At 49.9% G+C, this 17,653-nt stretch overlaps 1 protein-coding gene across 2 annotated transcripts; it reads right to left on the reverse strand.

Annotated features, from left to right (window-relative positions):
* Positions 1–574: 574 nt before the first annotated feature.
* On the reverse strand, positions 575–17,553 carry BRPF3 (bromodomain and PHD finger containing 3). 2 transcript variants are annotated; one of them, XM_064733232.1, is made up of 12 exons: positions 17,412–17,553; positions 11,219–12,621; positions 10,141–10,297; positions 9,516–9,647; positions 8,496–8,624; positions 7,840–8,152; positions 6,507–6,758; positions 5,874–6,351; positions 5,283–5,380; positions 4,630–4,727; positions 3,068–3,222; positions 575–2,818 (listed from the first exon to the last, which is right to left on the reverse strand). In XM_064733232.1, the coding sequence occupies exons 2-12, from the start codon at positions 12,601–12,603 to the stop codon at positions 2,635–2,637; spliced, it is 3,381 nt and encodes a 1,126-aa protein (XP_064589302.1). In that variant the 5' UTR covers positions 12,604–12,621; positions 17,412–17,553; the 3' UTR covers positions 575–2,634. The 2 variants fall into 2 exon arrangements, with proteins under 2 accessions (XP_064589302.1, XP_064589301.1); XM_064733231.1 differs by having other exon boundaries at positions 17,235–17,491.
* Between the last annotated feature and the right edge of the window lie 100 nt (positions 17,554–17,653).

Genomic DNA, 17,653 nt, shown 5'->3' on the forward strand with positions numbered 1-17,653 from the left:
CTGGGGATGCTTCCAGGGCCATTCCCTGTGCTGGGCTGGGTCTGGGCCTCCCTGGGCTGCTCCCAGCACTCCTGCTGGGCCCCAGGGCTTTCCTGGCAGGGCTGGAGCCTCCCAGGCCTCCACGCTCCCCTTCTGTTCCCAGGGGAAAAGCAGCAGGCAGGGAGGCCCAGGCCAGGCATGAGACAGGCAGAACCTTGTTGCCAATAAAACTCCAAGCAGTATCTCAAGAAATCACTTTCCTAAGGTGGACTTGTTTTTCTCAGGCAGTTGGACTTTGTTTGTGTGTGCCTTTTGTTGTTTTTCTCTGAGACAACAGAGGTCCTTAGTTTAACATCAACTAAAAAAAAGGAAATAATTAAAAAAACACTCCACACAAACAAAAACAAACCCTACAAACAAAACCAGCACAAGGTGGGACCTCTCCATGCAGCACCCAGGGGAGGGACACAGGACCCTCCTGTGTCACCTCCTGTCACTGCTCTGCCCACCTGCACCTGGGCCCACTGGGACAATTAAAGCCATCACAGTAAGTTCTGCATTTCAGGACAACATTAGCAAGGAAGAACTCTTTCTGAGGGTGGTGGTTTGTTGTTTTGCTTTTTTTTCCATACATTAGAACATTTATTTCTCAGAGAGAAAATATAGTCTCAGACAGTCAGATTATAGTAGGTAAAATTAGCTTTTTTTTTTCTTTACAAGCATAGATTTTCTTATTACTTCTCTTATACCATCTGATATAAACAATTCTAGAAAGCAAATAAACTCACTTTCTACAATAAATAGAGCAATCTGTGCTTTACAGCAGACTGACAGTAACATTTAGGTTCTGTAGCAACAACAGGATATCAGCCAATCCAAATTCTAAACTCATTTAAAACCAAACAAAATTAAAAACAAAAAGAAAAAAAAAAGACCAACTCCCAAGACCTTAGAACATATACACAGGTCACTAGTCCACAGCTGAGCTACCACCTGGAAAAGTGTATGTTCCTTTAAATAAATTACACTGTGTGCATATAAAAGACCCAGCAACACAACTGAGGACTTCAAGAATGGTGACAATAGATCTAAATAATTTAGAACATTTTACAGCTATATACACAACATCCTTCCCTAGCCACACTCCATGGGCATTATTAGCACTATTAATATTTTTACAAACTCCTATGCCCCATGTCTGTATGTTAAAGGAACCTTAAAATTCCTTCAAATGCAGTTCCATGCCCCAATGTATAAGAAGTGGTATTTTTAAAAAAGTAGAGCAAGTAGAAATGGCAGTGATTACTCCCTACTATTCATTAATTATTATTATTTTGACTCCACATTCTCTTCAGTATGAAAAAGTTAAAAATAATTTAAAAATACTGAGTTAAAAAGCAAAATGATGATATTCAATCTACAATCTTGCTTTGCACCTTTGGCTCTTTAAAATGGGAAAGCAAAGAGGGATATGCAACAGAAGAGATCAGAGAAATCATAAAGTCCTTGGCTAATAGAAAAGATTGAGTCACCAAGTTCCCAAACATCAGTTTGTCCCTGTTTGTTGGTTTTTTTTGCAATGCAAACCCAAACCAACAGGGATTGTCTGGGTTTACCTGGATGACAACACTGCAGGGAAGGATGTGCACGTGTGGGAGAAGGTGAAACAGCAGAAGGGTCGTGTGCTCTGGTCAGTGCTTGCTTTCAGTCCAAAAGGTGGCAGAGGAAAACAGGGAGACAGGAAAGAGGAGGGGGGAAAAAGGAAGAGGAGCCTTACACCAAATGTGCATAAAGCAACACAAAAGATGCATCTCCCTCCAACCCTGATCAACCTCAGTGCCTGAAGAGCTGCTCCAGCTCAACAGACACCTCCAAAATTACTTCTCAAAAAAAGGAAGTTATCTTTTCTTAGGTACTGTGCTAAGTCATGATATGAAATGTTACTGCAACAAGCAGAGTCACAGAAATCAGAACTGAAATGTGAAACTACAAAATCAATTTCTAAGACATACATATAGACACACATCAGGTAATTTGATTTTCATCTTTAAAGCTCTGTGCATCTGTGCATGAAACTGTGCAAGGGGGGAAGGCTACCAAAATCTCAAGCTTTTCTAAATGCAGTGAGAGAAATCTAAACATGAAAACACAATGTAGGTAGACAGGAGAATCACAATGAGAGCTCCCAGCTATGATTCTGTGCAGTTTTTATGTGACAGGACAATGCCTTTAAACAAAAATGAAAAGGCCAATGATTAGGGTAAATTTGGCACAAGAAAGTCCAGTTGGGATTTCTGTAAAGGATCCTGGGGGTGCCAGGTTGCCAGGAATTACCTGGGACTGGCTGACAACTCAAAACCCTGGCAGTCCACAGAGGCAGGGACGGTGCACGAGGCCCCAACACCCAAGTGCTGTGTGCTCTGCTCACTGCAGCAACTCACCTTGGCTCCTGGCAGCTTTCCCTACCTACCTTACTCCCTGCAGAGTACATTTCATCTCCTGCCAGCTCTTCACAAGACACATTCAGGAAGAAGCCGGACAAGGGTTTTTTGGCACATTTCAGGGTACTCCGAGGCGAGCTGCCACTGCTGGAGGGGCTGCCCTGTCAGTGCAGGGAGCTGCAGGTGTGGAGGAGCAGGAGGCCCCAGCAGCCCCTCACAGGTAGGGGGCTGGCATGAAGGGGTTGTCCCCCTGCACTCGGCTCAGGTGGATCATGGCTCGGTCGTAGGCCACCTGCACCGACTTGCGGATGCTGGTCTTGCGTCCCTCCATCATCTTCAGCTTGTCCACGGTGTCATCCACGCCCAGGGGAAAGACCTTGTCCCGTGGCAGCCACTGCCTGCAGCAGAGAGGAGTGCACAGAGCTGTCACCTCCTCCCCACGTGATGGATTCATTCACCATCACTGCCCCACAATGATGGTACAAATGTTTAAATCCCTGCATTTGACACAGAAGCCCCTGCAGCCAAAATACCTCCTGAGCACAGACCTCTCTGCATGTTTAAATTCCCCCATTTACATGTGACATCATCATAATCCCTCTGTGCTCCCACATCCCAAAGCTCATGTTAAATCTTCTCACACTCACCAGGTTCTCTTGTTGTCAAAGAAAAGGACAAGGAAGAGTTTTTCTCCTGCCTCTGTCTGCCTCCGCTCCCCCAGCTTCAGGACATCCATGGGGGGCACAGGGATGGGGACCCCGTTGTGCAGCAAACCCTCACGTGGCATCTTGGGGTCGATGATCTGGGGACACAGGGGGAGGACTTTTAGTGCAGAATCCTTCCAAGCAATGAGCAGAATGCATTATTCTCCTGGTCTTTCAGTGTGCCCAAGCTAGACAAATTAAGGCTGCTTTGGGTGGGTAAGCAAAATTGCTTGTTTTCTAAAACAATTTCATTCTGAGGCTTCCCCTGTGGGAGGGAAGCCAGTCAGTCCCAAAGCCAGGCACCCCATCTTGAAAAAGGGATCTGTGTGGTTTTGTGTGGCTGTAAATGCATTTACACTAATGTGTAATTCAGGACAAACTCAGCATTATTCTGTTCAGCAAAGGGTTTCCCTCCCTCACACCAAACTCCAGACAAATGCAATGCTCCTGCTGTACTCCCCAGGCAAATGTGATTTCACAACAGCTCCATTCTGGAACAACTCAGCTGACATCAGTGGCATTGCTCAGATTTACACTGCATTAGATCAGAACCACGCCAAATATTTTGAGAGCTGACAAGCAGTGCTGGCTCCATCAAGCCAGGGGAACAGAGACTACAGTAATTTGGAAGATAAGTCACAACAAATCCATCAGTTCTGCCCCTATAAAGCAGAAATGTCCATGTGCACATTTGTGCTGTGTCAGCACACGAGAAGAAAACAGCAGAGGGTGCCTGCAATACTCAGTCTGTTCTTCTCCCCTCCTAAGGGCCTGAAAAAGTAGATTGGCTTTGACATTGGCCATCTGTAGGAATTTATTAAGACACTTTGCCACCACAACAGGCTGCTACAGAAAAAGCATTTTTTGGAGGCAGCCTCAGTGGTTAAATCCACACTAAGCCACAGTTTAACTCTGGCTGTAGCCACGTGGAGAACTAAAACTGCTTTGGCTGATCCATGGATGTTCCCTCTTCTGGGCTCCCACTTGGAGAAAGAGCAGGGATGAGAGTCACACTTCCAGCAGAATCTGCCCTTTTTGAAGGCATTAATAGATAAATATCCAAAGGCAGATAAACAGTAAGAAATACCACTCAAGGGACATGCATATATGCTCATATTTAAATCAAACATATGGTTGTTGCAAGAGGATGTAGACATGACAGGGCCAGCTGGAGCTGTGCTCACCAAACAGGGAAATGTGCAGGCAGCAGAACCTGGTGCCTGCACTTGTAAAATTTAGGTCTTCTCATCCCCACAGCACTGATGACTTTCCTCAGAGGAGAGTGAAAGAGCTCCTACCCCTGACAATGACAGACCAAAGTTTTATGAATCCTCTGAAACAATGAGCACAGGGAAAATTCACTGTGCAAAGGGAAAAGGAGAAAACCAAAAAGCACATATTCCATTATTTTGGGAAGTTTCCCTTTTCTGCCTGGTTACAGTGCACAGCAGAACTGTGTCTACCTGAGCTGCAAGGTGAGGCTGTCCCAGCCCCAGGGCACTCACCAAGGCAGGGTAGGAGGGATAACCACGGCACTTGGCCCACACCAGCTCCAGGGGCTCCAGCTCAGCCTGGCTCTCAAAGGACATCAGGAGAGGCCTGCCTAAGGGACAGCAGCACACACAGCTTAGGAGCTGCTACCAGCAAGAGGGTATGAGAACACAAGGAACCACACTGTCATCTCACCCAGGCCTCATCTCAGTAGCAATCAACTAAAACAGATGAACAACTCTAGTGCTTAAAGCACACTGACAAGGCAAAAAGGAAATCGCTTGTTTGTATCTACATGAACTGGGTGTTTATGATAAAACTCAGCCTGTACCAAACTCCAGCCTTCTTTGTGCTCTGTCAGTGCACTCAGGTTCAGCACTAAGATAAAGCCACAGTCTCCTAAATCATGGGTCATGTGGCTTCACATGAACTCTTCAATACAGAAATGTTAATCAGACTGAGTCACTGAAATCAAACGGCCCCACAATGGATTTGGTCATAGATATGAAATCAGACAGCCCTGGTCCTGGAAAAGGAGTAATCTTCTATAATGAAAATGTTATCTGCAATAACCTAAACTGTAACAAAGCAGGTCCAGCCTAGGCAGCCTGTGCTCCCCCTGGTTGGGGTGGGTGCAGAGCAGGGGGTGCTGGGCAGCAATTCTCACCTGAGCCACTGAAATCAGAGTCTCCATTCACACCCTCCAGGAGGGGCACCCGAGAAAGAGCCGGCTTCCCTCGGCTCCGCTTGGGAGGCACCACACCACTGGCAGGAAAAATGCAGGGCATTAGGAGAAAACACATTATCCTGGACAACAGACATCAGAAGATGTCAGGTGCTTGCTTTAAGTCTGTTCAGTCATGTTTGAAGTGCCCAATTCTGCCCAAACTTCTGAGAGGAAGAAAGCAGCTGTTTAGTAGATGGCAAAAGTTCAGCTCTACCTGCAGTGCTGAACTGAAAATTTGAATTCAAGTTTTTCCAAGTTTTGGTTCCCAAGAGCTGCATCAGCAGAGAGGATGTGCATGCACTGAGAAAGAGCAGTGTAACACACACCCAGTTGCTCGAAAATCAAGCACTGCTTTTGGGACCTGCAGCTTAAGAGGACAGGATGAAAACTCAGCAGCTTTTTGTGTTTTAGAGTCAACACACAAGTAACAGAATGGCCTGGGTTTGAACCAAGAAGTCAAAGAACAGAATCAGAGAGATTAACCCAGACACAGAAGGTGTTCCAGGGAACAGCTCTGCCTGGGCCACTCACCTGCAGGCCTCAAACACCAGCCCAGAGCCCAGGGCAGAGCGTTTCCGTGCCTGCCGCTCGCCGTCGGGGCAGGGCGGTGAGTGCTGCCCGCCCTGCCTGTGCTCCTCCCCGTTCTCCAGGGAGCACTCCAGACCCCTCTGCAGCTTCACACCGTTCTTGGCTTTTTTAAAAAGGACCGAGGTCCGCCGGCCCACGCTGCTGAGGGCGGGGCTGGCAGGGCTGTCTGCAGGGGGCAGGGCCAGGCCGTTGAGGCCGTTGTTGGACAGCAGGCGCTGGAAAGCCTGGCTCTCCTGCTGCAGAGCCTTCTTGTCAAAGAGCTCCCTGTCCGACACCATCCTCCTCTGCAGCTGGTTCAGGGGCCTGCTTTCACTGATGGGTTTGAGTGTTGGAGGGTCCTGCAGAGAGTCCAGCTCTGAGAGGTTGGGTGCAGGTCCTGTGGGCTCCAGGGTTGGAGGGTACGGGAGCTTGCCACCATCTCCTAAAGGAATAAATAATCTGTTTGAGCGTTTTGGCAAGGATCATCCCCAAAACTACCAACAGCCATCCCCATCTTTCACTAAAGTCACAGGAGAAGCAGCAGGCTTTGACTGCTGACGAGCATCACAGACCTGGAATCAAAATCCCACTGCTCACCTTTCTCCCCTTCCTCCTCCCCTTCCCTGGGCGCTGTGTCCAGCCCGTCCCCGTTGGGCAGGGCCTTGCAGTGCTGCTGCTGGGCCAGCCTGTGGCGGAGGGCGTTGATCTCGCGCCGCAGCAGCCGCACGCGCCGCGTGCGGGCGCCGCTGGAGCGCATGGCGCTCACCGTGTCCAGCTTCTCCAGCAGCTCCTTCAGCTGCGCCTCCAGGGACAGGTGAGCCCGGTTCTCCGGCACCAGGATGTTATCCACTGCAGCAAAGAGATGAACAGTGAAGGGAAGGAGTGAGGCTTCCTGGAGAAGCATCTGGGCCCATGCCAGGCCTCGTTCCCTTTGATGCTGTCCATGAATCGATCGCTTTAGCCTGGGGATTTAGCGGTCAATAACTTTGGAGCCTGGACTTCTTCCTTCTTTGGATAAAAAGCAGCTGATTCAACTTGCACTGTCCCTCAGTTCTTGTGACTGCCCCAGGGGCAACAGCGAAAGGACATGTCTGCACCCCACACAGAATAGCTTGTGGTCTAGGCATTCTCAGAAACCTATTTCATTGTCAGATTAAATGACAAAATCAGACCACAAACATAAGCGGCCAAAATGTAACATATTTTCCATTCCTCTGGCTCTGCTGGAGGGCTGGCACCCGCTGGAGCAGGACAGGCAGCTGAACACCTACACAAATTTCATAATGACTGTCCATCTGCACCCAAGAGGGCTTCAACACTGAGGAGCCAGATGGCACACTGCAAGCTCTGTGTGCTTCATGGCTCTACCAAGTTTAGCCAAGTTACTCAACTAATGCTTTGGAGCTGCATCTCAAGAGGGCTGTGGGAATGGATGGGGTTGTGTTGGGAATGGAAAGTCTCAGCTAGAAGGATTGCTTAGGTCCCATTACCTTCACCCTTCATCACTCCCTTTCAGCCCTCAGTGCTCCATCTAACCCAGCTGCTGTACTTTTTGCCAGTTTACAATGAAATATATGAGCTTTCCCCAGAGCAAAAAATCCCAGACCCAAGTTTGCACTGCTCTTTAAAAGAGTGAGTTTGTACAACATTCCTGGCACAAATCAAAGAGCACGGGCAGTTTACAAGGCTCTGCCAACACAGACATGCACTAGGAGAGCTGGAGCTAAGCTGCACCTAGCTCAGAGCGCCCAGCTCACCTGAAATCCCACTCCCTGGGGTCCTAAAGGAGTTCTGTATGTGCCTAGGTAAACAGATGGACAGGAAAATCCCCATGTGCAGAACAGCTACAATTTCCATGCAGGCTGAACAACATGCTCAGAACTAAATCTACGATCTGCCTGAGGGGAAAAAACCCCACATCCCTACTCACCATCCTCCCAAGAAAAGCGGTAAAAGTCGTGGGGCTTGGGCGACTCAGGCAGGTGAATCCCCACGCCAGTGTCAAAGCCGATGCTGTCGGCCTGGCGCCGCGCGTGACGCAAAATCGCTCCCCCGAGGTCCCGGAGCCGGACAGCTGCTCGGTGGAAAATCGTGTCTTTAGCATTATACCTCATGCAGTTGGCAACTATAAGGTTAAAGTCTTCCTCAAACTCATCCAAGGTTCGGTACAGGTGGGACTCCAGCTTCCGCCTCATGGTGGAAAAATCCATTGGGTTGGAAATGAATTCCAGGTAATCTGGAACCTAAACATATAAAACCTGTACAATTACAAAAACCATTTACTAGCCAACCAGAGCGCACCCAGCACAAGCACTCTTAATGCCCTTTCCACTGGCAAGGGGCAGCAACAGATGTTCATTTCTGTGTCACCCAGGCAAGGCAGACACGCCCTGGCTCTGCGAAACATTACTAATCCAAAATGTGCTAAGCTTTCAGAACAAAACACCCTTTTTTTGTCCCAGACACATCATGAGTCCTTTTTGAGATAGTTTTTAGTCCACCAGCAGCTCAGGACAAGGTGGTTTGTGCTTCTGCCCAGCAATATCTCATCTAAACCCACTAAGCACCTCTAGGAAAGGGACTTGCCTCGTTCAGGTTGACAGGCTCTGTGAAGATCTGGGCAGCATCCTTCTCCTGCAGCAGGTCCAGGGTTGTGCGGAGCAGGACATTGAACGGGGTCAGCTGCAGCTCCATGGCAGCCTGCTGCACCTTGACCTGGCAACAGAACACAGCCATGAGGACAGGAGTCCAGCAATAACTCACTGAGAACAGGATCTATGGGCAGTGTCTCCCTCCAGATTCTTCTGAATCATCCCCCCAGCTTTACTCAGTGGTGGAAACCTCAGGCCAGCATTGTTGTAGAATTTCTGGCAAGCACCTTGCACTCTCCATGTACACTGCCCAGTCCAATCCTTTTACATGGGGAACTCCTGTTTATTCAATCTCACAAAGTCAAAACAAGAGGAAACCCCAGGAAGTTAAAGGATAACTACAATTAAAAATGAAAACAGGCTTTTCATGCCTGGTAAATTATCCTGGAGAACTGTCTGCCTCACGATATTGTTATTATGCCAATTAGCAACATTATATAAAAATTAAAAGTATGCATTTATATGAACAACAACATCCATAATTAGACTAGAGAGCAAAAACAAAGTTTAAGACATAAGCTCTCAGACTTCAAGGCAGAAACCAAACAACAGTGGTTAAATGTCTGCAAATTCCTAACACAGTTCCCTCTATCCTTTAGGAAGTCTCTAATACTGCTTGATTTCAAGCAAACAAGTTGTAGCACTGAAAATCTCCTGCATGGAAAATCTATTCAAAGAAGACTGGAACAAGATAAAAGTATTTATTTGTCCTTTAACATCTTCATTTCTTTGATCTTATAATCACTTGTTATGTCATTAAGTCAACACTTCAGTAACAAAGGTAAGCAAGTCTGTTTACACAAAGCAAACTGCATTTGATGTGCTCAGCAACAAGACTGCATCAATGAGAGAATGAATACAGACAGATACAAAGATCACACTTCTCCCCAAAATGCACAGAGAGCTTGCATGGGGCTGAGGTTAAGAGCAGGAACTGACAGCCAGAACTCCCCACCTGCTCCCGTTTGAGCTTCTCCCTTTTCCGGATGAGCTCGATGAGCAGCCGAGCCCGCTCCAAGTCATGCCGCAGCTTCTGCCAGTACTTCAGCTCCTCCTTCACGGCACTCGTCTTCTCATCCTGCTCCTTCTGCAAAATACCAGTGGGGTGAGAGAAAAAACACCACAGGCTTCCTGTGCTTCCTTCTTCTTCTAGGAATCCTCTGGGAATTGCTCTCAGAGTTCTCCTCTTACTGCCTTGTCTCTTGTTCAGGCCACGTCCCCTCCTTCCTCCAGCACTTAGCTGTCTAACAGAGAGAACATCAGCTTTTCTAGCTTTTACCTTATCTGTGAAATTACCCCAAATTATCCTGCAGCTTCACCCAGGGAACACACTTGAGAGTGTGCTCATTTACACCCTCCCTGCTTTTACATCCAAGTTTATTGCTGAGGCTGGATATTTTTCTGTGCATGGGAGCAGCAGCCCAAAGCACTAACTCAGCTCTTCAGGCGCACCAAGAAGAGACCGAGAGAGACTCAAATCTGATCTTCTCAGCCTCGCTCCCTCGCCAGCCCTGTGTTAAGCTCAGCTCCTGCTGGAGGGCAGGCTGTGAGCCCTGTGGGCTGAGGGGAGCAGCCCTCACCTGCTCGGCGTTCCTCTGCGACTGCAGGTGCGAGTGCAGCCGCCGGATCAGGGGCACCCCGTTCCTCGCCTGCCGCTTCAGCAGCCAGTAGTTGTGCAGCCTCTGCATGAACTGGTTCTTCCTCTGCAGGGAGAGCCCACTGCAGATCTTGTTCAGCCTGAAGGAAGCACAGAGTGTCATGGAGCCAGCTGCAAAGCAATGGTGCCTTTGCAGAGCCTGGGGTCTCCTGATGAAGCTTTGCAGTGTTGTGTCAATGCTCACTCAAATCCCAGTACGCACAAACTGGGACAATCTGGGATCTCCTCACATGCAGACAGATGGGCCCCCTTTTCCTGCTGGAGGGTCCCACCAAGCACTCGCCACAGCACAAAGTATGAAATCATCAATTCAGCTGCAAGCCTTAATTTCAAAACTCCTTCCTGTGTCAAGAACCTTCCAGGGGCCATTTAAGTTTGATGTTATTAATCTGGAGCCTGGGAAATTAACTTGACAGGAATAACAGATCACCTATTTTAACCTTTTTTTACCATTCTTATCTTACACATGGTGCCTTATCAGCCTATCTGTTAAAATAGACACATCAACACACTTCCTAAGGCACCAAACAAAAATTCAGCACTACCTAGTTCTGCATGAGGGAGAGCTGGGAGAAAAATACAAAAATACAGCCAAAGTCAAAGCTGCTTGCAACACTGTCAGGTTTGACATGCTCTGTAGTAAAAGGAGGAATTAAAGTTTTAACAGTGGGATGACCCCTACCTGCCTACCAACCTGTAATGTCTCAAGTATTTTCAAAATGCCTTCATGGTGGATGGGTGTTTGCCATTAGGGACCACCACACAGTCTGCATTACACATCAGCTTGGGATGGCTGCTCAGCAAAGCCAGAGAACCACAGTGACACTCAGAAGAAACCCAGCCACAAGTTATGCTGCAGAGCACCCTGAAAACAGTCATTGCTAAAGCCTGGACTGAAGAGTCAGCGTTTCCAAGGTCAACAGTGAGAGGGACTGAGTCCTTAAAACAGACCCTGTTCAGCTATTGCTGTCCAACTCCTTCCCTAAACCAGCAACACTCACCTGTAAGAGGGAATTTGTGCAACGGTCACCACGGGCATGGACGAACGCCCTTTGGTCACAGCACCAGGCTCCTTTTTGATCTTTTGCTTCAATTTCACTTGGTTTTTCTTCACAGACCCTTTGGGAGGGCCAGAACTGACCTCCTCCTCTTCCTCCTCCTTCACAGTGACCTCCTGCCAATCACCACCAGCAGCTGGGCACCCTCTTCTCACCGTGCCAGGCGGGGAGTGGCTCTCACAGTAGGCAGTCTTGCGCACGGTGAACGTGGTGCCGTTGATGCTGGTCTCCCTCATGGGCTCAATCTTCATGAAGAGACCGGCTCTCTGTGCACAGGTGACGTGGAAGGCAGTGTAACAGTTCACCTTGTGGCACTGGATAGCAGCTCCCATGCCCTTCTGCTTGCAGATGCAGCACGTGAGCTTCCACCGAGCTGGAGGGATGTTATTGATCCCCTCGATGGGCTCCAGGAACACAGTGTTTGCAAAGCAGACCTCTGGGATCCAGATGGCACAGACCACGTGAGCCCAGCGGCCATCACTGGTCTGCTTGAAGGCTCCCCCTTTGTTTGGGCAAAGGACACAATCCACGGGGCGAGAAGGGGACTGCAAGCAGCAGCGGCAAAGCCACTGCCCCTCGGGGATGTAGGGCACGCCGTAACACTCCTGGTGCACGGCCAGGTTGCAAATGTCACAGAACAGGATGACATTGCTGTTGTGACACTCATCGTCCATGCAGACACAGCAGAAGGCATCCTCATCAATGAGGGACTGCTGAGCCCCGTTGTTCCTGCTCTCGAGGTACGACTCCTTTTCCAACCGATCCACCAGCAGCTCAAAAGTGTCAGCAGAAACTGTCCCATAACCATCAGCCCTTCTCTTCTCGTTGACCATCTCCAGCCATGCCAGATCCTCCTCGTCCATGTCATACTCCACTTCTACATCAAGGTCCTCGGGAGGCTTTTCAATGTAGCGGTAGTAGGCAGCAGGGAGGGGAGGAGCATCAGGCTGGCTGAAGGAGTCCACCACACGGAACTTGGGCTGGGGCAAGTGCAAAGATATCCCCGGCGCATGCTTGGAGCAGGACTCCTTCTTCTTGCCTTTGGAAGGTGTTTTCTTGGATTTGGAAGTGAGGAGGGGCTGCTCACTGTTCTCCTTGTTGCTGTTGCACTCGGTGATGTCCTGGGCCGTCAGCTCGTCCTCGGTGATGAGCTTCAGGGGGTCGTAGATGCTGATGCGGTGCAGGCGCCCGTCGATGTCCACCTCCACGATGCGCTGCGCCTGCGCGTACGTCAGCGTCTCGCGCGTGGGCGAGCACTTGAGGCTGTAGGGCGAGGGAGAACGCCGCCCCTCCGCGTGCTGCCGGCACCGCCGCCGAGGCTTCCTCATCCCTGTGCTCCGCACAGCCTGCACACAACAGCACACAGGCAGGGTAAGACAGGAGACGGGCAAGAAGCAGCACAGACTGAAGAACTCACTCAGTGCTGCAACAGAGAGAATTGCTACCAGAGACTCCAGCAATTCCAGGCTCTAAAGCTGCTCTGAAGTTGTAGCTGAGTCTTTACACCTTAGATACAGGCAGGTACTTGATACATCAGCCATTTCCTGCACAGCACCCTCCAACTTCCTGTATTTGCACCACAGATGTACATTCCACCACACCACCAGTGAGAAAAACTCAAAACCATTTGACAGCACAATATACAAACAGTCTGCTGTGCACCCAGATCAGCAAGCCATTCAGATCCCCTGAAATTCAAACAACACTGAACCATTCACCTATTCAACCTTCTTGCACCATTCACATATTAAGCTCACACAAACCAACAAGTTCTCCGCTGCTCTTTTGCCTGTGACTTTCCATTTATATCCCCAAATGTGCTGGATGTTTTCCAGGTGAAAAGGAATGCACCATTCAGGTCTTATGAATGCAGTTTCCAATTTAATTTTTTTTTTGTCAGCTCCAGATGAGAAAACTAATGGTTTTCCCTCAGTCCAGGAGGGAGCTCCTCCAGGTTTCACAGCTCAGGGCTGCCACCACCAACCCTTCCATTCTGACACTGCAGATGCAAAAAAGTCCTACAATGAAAAATCATCCTCCAGTTTTGCTTTTCCTTCTGTCAAGGGTCACAAACAGAACCAGAGGATGAACTGAGCAATGCAGCAGAGACAGGATGTGGATCCCTTCTGTTCTTCCACAAGGAAGCAAAGGGATAAAAAGGCAACAAGCAGCATGGATCCCAATGGACTTACGAGCTCTGGCGTTACCCCCCTGCAGCCACAATTCCCATTCATCCACCTGAGCCACCTGGCTATGGAGAGTCCACGGGGCTACAAGCAGGAGAGCAGCAAGGCAGCTCCCAGCTCCAGGAGCTGTGAAATGGCATTTGCTCAGAGCCTTAACAAAAAGCCCCAGCCAGCTCTGCCCGCACAAACTGCTAATCAGCAAGGCAGATAATTAGCTGAGAGTCGGCTGCTGACATTAAGGAGGTGCCTGTCAGGGGGGAGCAGAGGAGAAGCCCGGGGAGAGGGGCTGGGGGAGGACTCAGACATGGTGGCAGCAGCTTGGTGATGGCAGGGCGAAGGAGGAGCTGGCAAAGAGGGAGAGCAGAGAGGAAGCCAAGTGAGTAATGCAAGAGAGAAGGGCAGAGTCAAGGATGGGAACATGACTTATGGGAATAAACAAGCTGAGGCTGAAAGAAGTCAGAAAGGAGACAAAGAAAAGCAAATGTAAATTCTCTGTGAGAAGATAAGCCAGCCCAGAGCTTATCTGTTGCTATGCAGAGGCCTGAAGCAGCACCTCACCCTTATTTAAAGCAATCCACACATCCAGCTCCTTTCTGGGGGACCCACAGACAAGGAAACACACCACAAACCCACAATTTATACTCAGCCAATGCAGTATTTGTGCTCCATGAAGGACATTTCCAGAAACTCTCAACTGTGTGCCACGGCAAGCAGCATCTCACAGGACCAGGAGCTACAAGAAGCCCAAGCTTATTCCAGAAAGAAGGAGCAAATTCCAGGAGCAATATTTTTTCAAACACTGGTTCTGTGAACCATGACATTAAGCCATGATACCACCTGTGCCTTAAGAAACAAACAGGCTCTGGGAAAGATTTCCAAACTCTTCCCTGCAGCCACAGAAATAAGTTGCAGGTGCCAATTTCAGTATGCACACCCATAATGATGGAGCCTGTAAACTCAATTTTATCTCACATGTAAAATAAAAGATGATAATTTCTACCTGCAAATATAGGTACCACAAATTTTGGTGGTACCTTTGCCTGAAAACTTTAATCAGTCACTTGATCCACATACTGCAGACACCCAGCTGCACTCATCCTAGCTGAACTCCAATGGTTCCAATCAGTAGGAGAAAATAATTTTAAAAAGAGGTTATAAAGGTAACTTGATCATCAAATAAAAATAATAATTAAAGAAAACCAAAAGAAAATCCTGCTGACAAACAGCTCTGTTACAATTCAGGCTGGTACAAGCAAAGAAGATATTGGAGGCAAAAAGATACATGGAGGATAAAGTAATTATTATGAGCTGCCCACACACGTCATTAATATTGTGTTCAGGAAAAATGAGGTAACAGCCAATTGCTTGAAATGCTGAGGGACAAGGAAATTTCAGTGAAACAAGCACCTGAAGGAACAGTTGTTTTATCTGTTAATGGGAAAAACAAGCATGCAGAGCTCCTTTAGTGGAACAATCCGTGTTTTTCTAGACAAATTACCCCAAAGTGGGCTTTGCACCACAGCAACCAAGTGCCATAAAACAACCCGTTTGTAAAACACACAATCACTTAGCACGATGAAGAAGCACCTAAAATGGCATGGAAATTGCTGCCAGCGAGAGCTGAGTGCCTGGAATGAGACACACACCTGGATATTAGGAGAGACACCTCCAAAATACCTTGAAAGCAGCAATGAAATCAGCTCAGACAACTGAGCTGAGCACTGCGACCTTGCCATTGTCTACAACAGCAGCAACCTAGGAAAGTTTAGATTCCCTCTGCACACCTGAAAACACCTCCCAGCTACACATAATGAGCCCCTCTGCAAACAGCACCTAGGCACACTGAAATGCTAAAAATATTTAACATAAGCAGGATTAAATGCTATTTCAGCCCATGCTGATTCTGTCCTGCCATGGACAAAGGTTGCTGATGTGAAAGCAGAAAGTTCAGACATCCCTTTGCCACAATGTGCTCAAGGCATCCCAAAAAGCTCCCATCACCCATTTCTACTGGGGATTACAATGGGAGCAGGAGGTGAAGCTCCCAGTGAGCACAACAAGGCAACTACAACTCATAGAGCTGTTGGGAATGAATTTAACTCTACCCCAGGAGTTCCTTCAGGACTGATTTGATTCTCCTGAGCAGCAGCTTTCACAACTGTGGGCAATTACTGCAACAGCCAACTGAAAAACCAAGCCCATCATCAGGATACTTAAATTTACTAGAAAGGGGGCTAAAGCTCCCCTGAAAAAAACAGAGAGATCAATGTATGGAACCACATCACAGTACAGGCCCCTGTTATACACATATCCTGGAATATTGAACACAAGGGGGTCCTCTAAAGAAAAGACAGTGATTTCCACCCATGCAGTGTTGCCTTGGCTATCTCCAAGGGTCAGAAATACTTTTCTCACACTGCAGAAGACCTATAGTCATAAAGAGTGTGGGGTTTGTTGTTACCAAAGGCTGCCCCTCTTTAGGACATCAAGCCAAACATGAGGTCTGGAGATGTTCCTCAGCACTGCTCTCCTGCACCAGCAGCCACTCAGCTCCGTGCAGCCCCTGGGATTTAAAACCCACTGCTGTGCAATGGGGAACAGACACCCATGGAGCTATTTAAAAAACAAATCTGTAAGATAAAATCAATGGATGCCAGAGGAAAGAAACAACCTGTAACAGCTGCAGCCCCTCTGCACCTTTTGCCAATCAAAACATCAGCAAAACTGCTGCCCTCTACCACGTCTCTTCATGTTCCTGCCACATCTGCGATTGCCCATGGTCCCCTCACACACCTGCCAAGGGTTTATGCTCCTCACGCCCACATTGAAATGTGTCGGTGCCCAACAGATGTCACACAGCTGCTTGCCTTGGCACATGGTGACATCTCGATCTTTACTAATGCCCAGACACTGCTGTAACCAAGTCAAGCATGGAGATGCACGGGCCTCGAGAGAGGCCCTCCCGCTGGAATGGGCAGGGTGCGAGACGGGCTGTGGATGAAGTTTCAGGTATAAAGCCAGGGCTCAGCAACAGATGGGGCGCGCCATGAGCGGTGTCAGATCTCAGCAGCGACTGAGGGAACGGTGACATGCCCTCAGCTGTAAGGTACAGGCGGGAGCTCCTCTCAGGAGCTACCCTGCAGGGAACTCCAGTAGCAGCCAGCGAGCTGAGCCAAGGCACAGCAGGGACTCGGGCAGAAATGAAGCCATCCCGAGGAGGAGGAGAAGGCGATGAACCCTGGCGGGACGGAGCCGCGGGCCGGGCCCAGTGCGCGGCCACTTCTCCCCACGGAGCCGCCACAGCCTCCAGAGAGCGCGAGCGCATCAGAGCTGCAAGGCCATTGGCTGCCGCCGCCGTCCATCAAAGCGCCATTGCCAATAGCAAGGCAAGGCTCTGCGGGGCTAACGGCGGGTGCGCTCGGCCCCGCCTGGGCCAATCGCGTGGGAGAAGGTGGGCGGCGCCCCCGCCGCGCCGCGAAGAAGGGGGGGCCAAGATGGCGGCGATGGGGGGGTCCGGTTTACGCGGCGCTGTCCGTTCCCCGTCCCCGGGCGCTCTTCACCGCTGCCCCCTCGTCGGTGAGGGATCGCGGGCCGCTCTCGCCGCACGGAGACGGAGTAGGGACGCGGGAGAGGCCCGCAAGCTGCGGCGTACCGGCCTCCCCCAGCTCCTTCCCGCCCGCCCGGTCACCTTCCCGCGACCCCGGCGCGGGGGTGTGTGAGGGAGGAGAGACCCCTGAAGGAAGGGTGTCGCGGCCTCCCACGCAGAGCTTTACCTGGCCGGCTCAGCGCGCCGCTGCCGCGGCTTCTCCACCGTTGCCGCCGCCTCCTTTTGGGGGGAATTTTTGTTTTTGTTTTTCTTTTCCTTTTTTTTTCTTTTCCTTTTTTTTTTTTTTTTTTTTTTAATTCTCTCCGCCTCCCCCTCCCCTCCCCCCTGGGGCGGACGGGCTCACCCAGCCGGCGGCGGGAGGGGAGGGCACAAGATGTCGGCTCCGTCCGCTCCGGCTACTGCCGCCTCCTCAGCGCCGCCTCCTCATTGCCGCTGCCGCCGCTGCTGCCGCCGCTGCTCCCGCCGCTGCCGCTCCGGCCCCGGTGCCGCTTCGCCCCCCACCACCCTCACCTCCCCCCCGCTCCCCCCCGGGGCTCCAGCGCCCCCGACGCTCTCGGTGCTGTGGAGGCGGGGGGGGAGCAGGGG

Source organism: Zonotrichia leucophrys, chromosome 26, assembly GCF_028769735.1.
Source record: "Zonotrichia leucophrys gambelii isolate GWCS_2022_RI chromosome 26, RI_Zleu_2.0, whole genome shotgun sequence".
Taxonomy (NCBI): Eukaryota; Metazoa; Chordata; class Aves; order Passeriformes; family Passerellidae; genus Zonotrichia; species Zonotrichia leucophrys.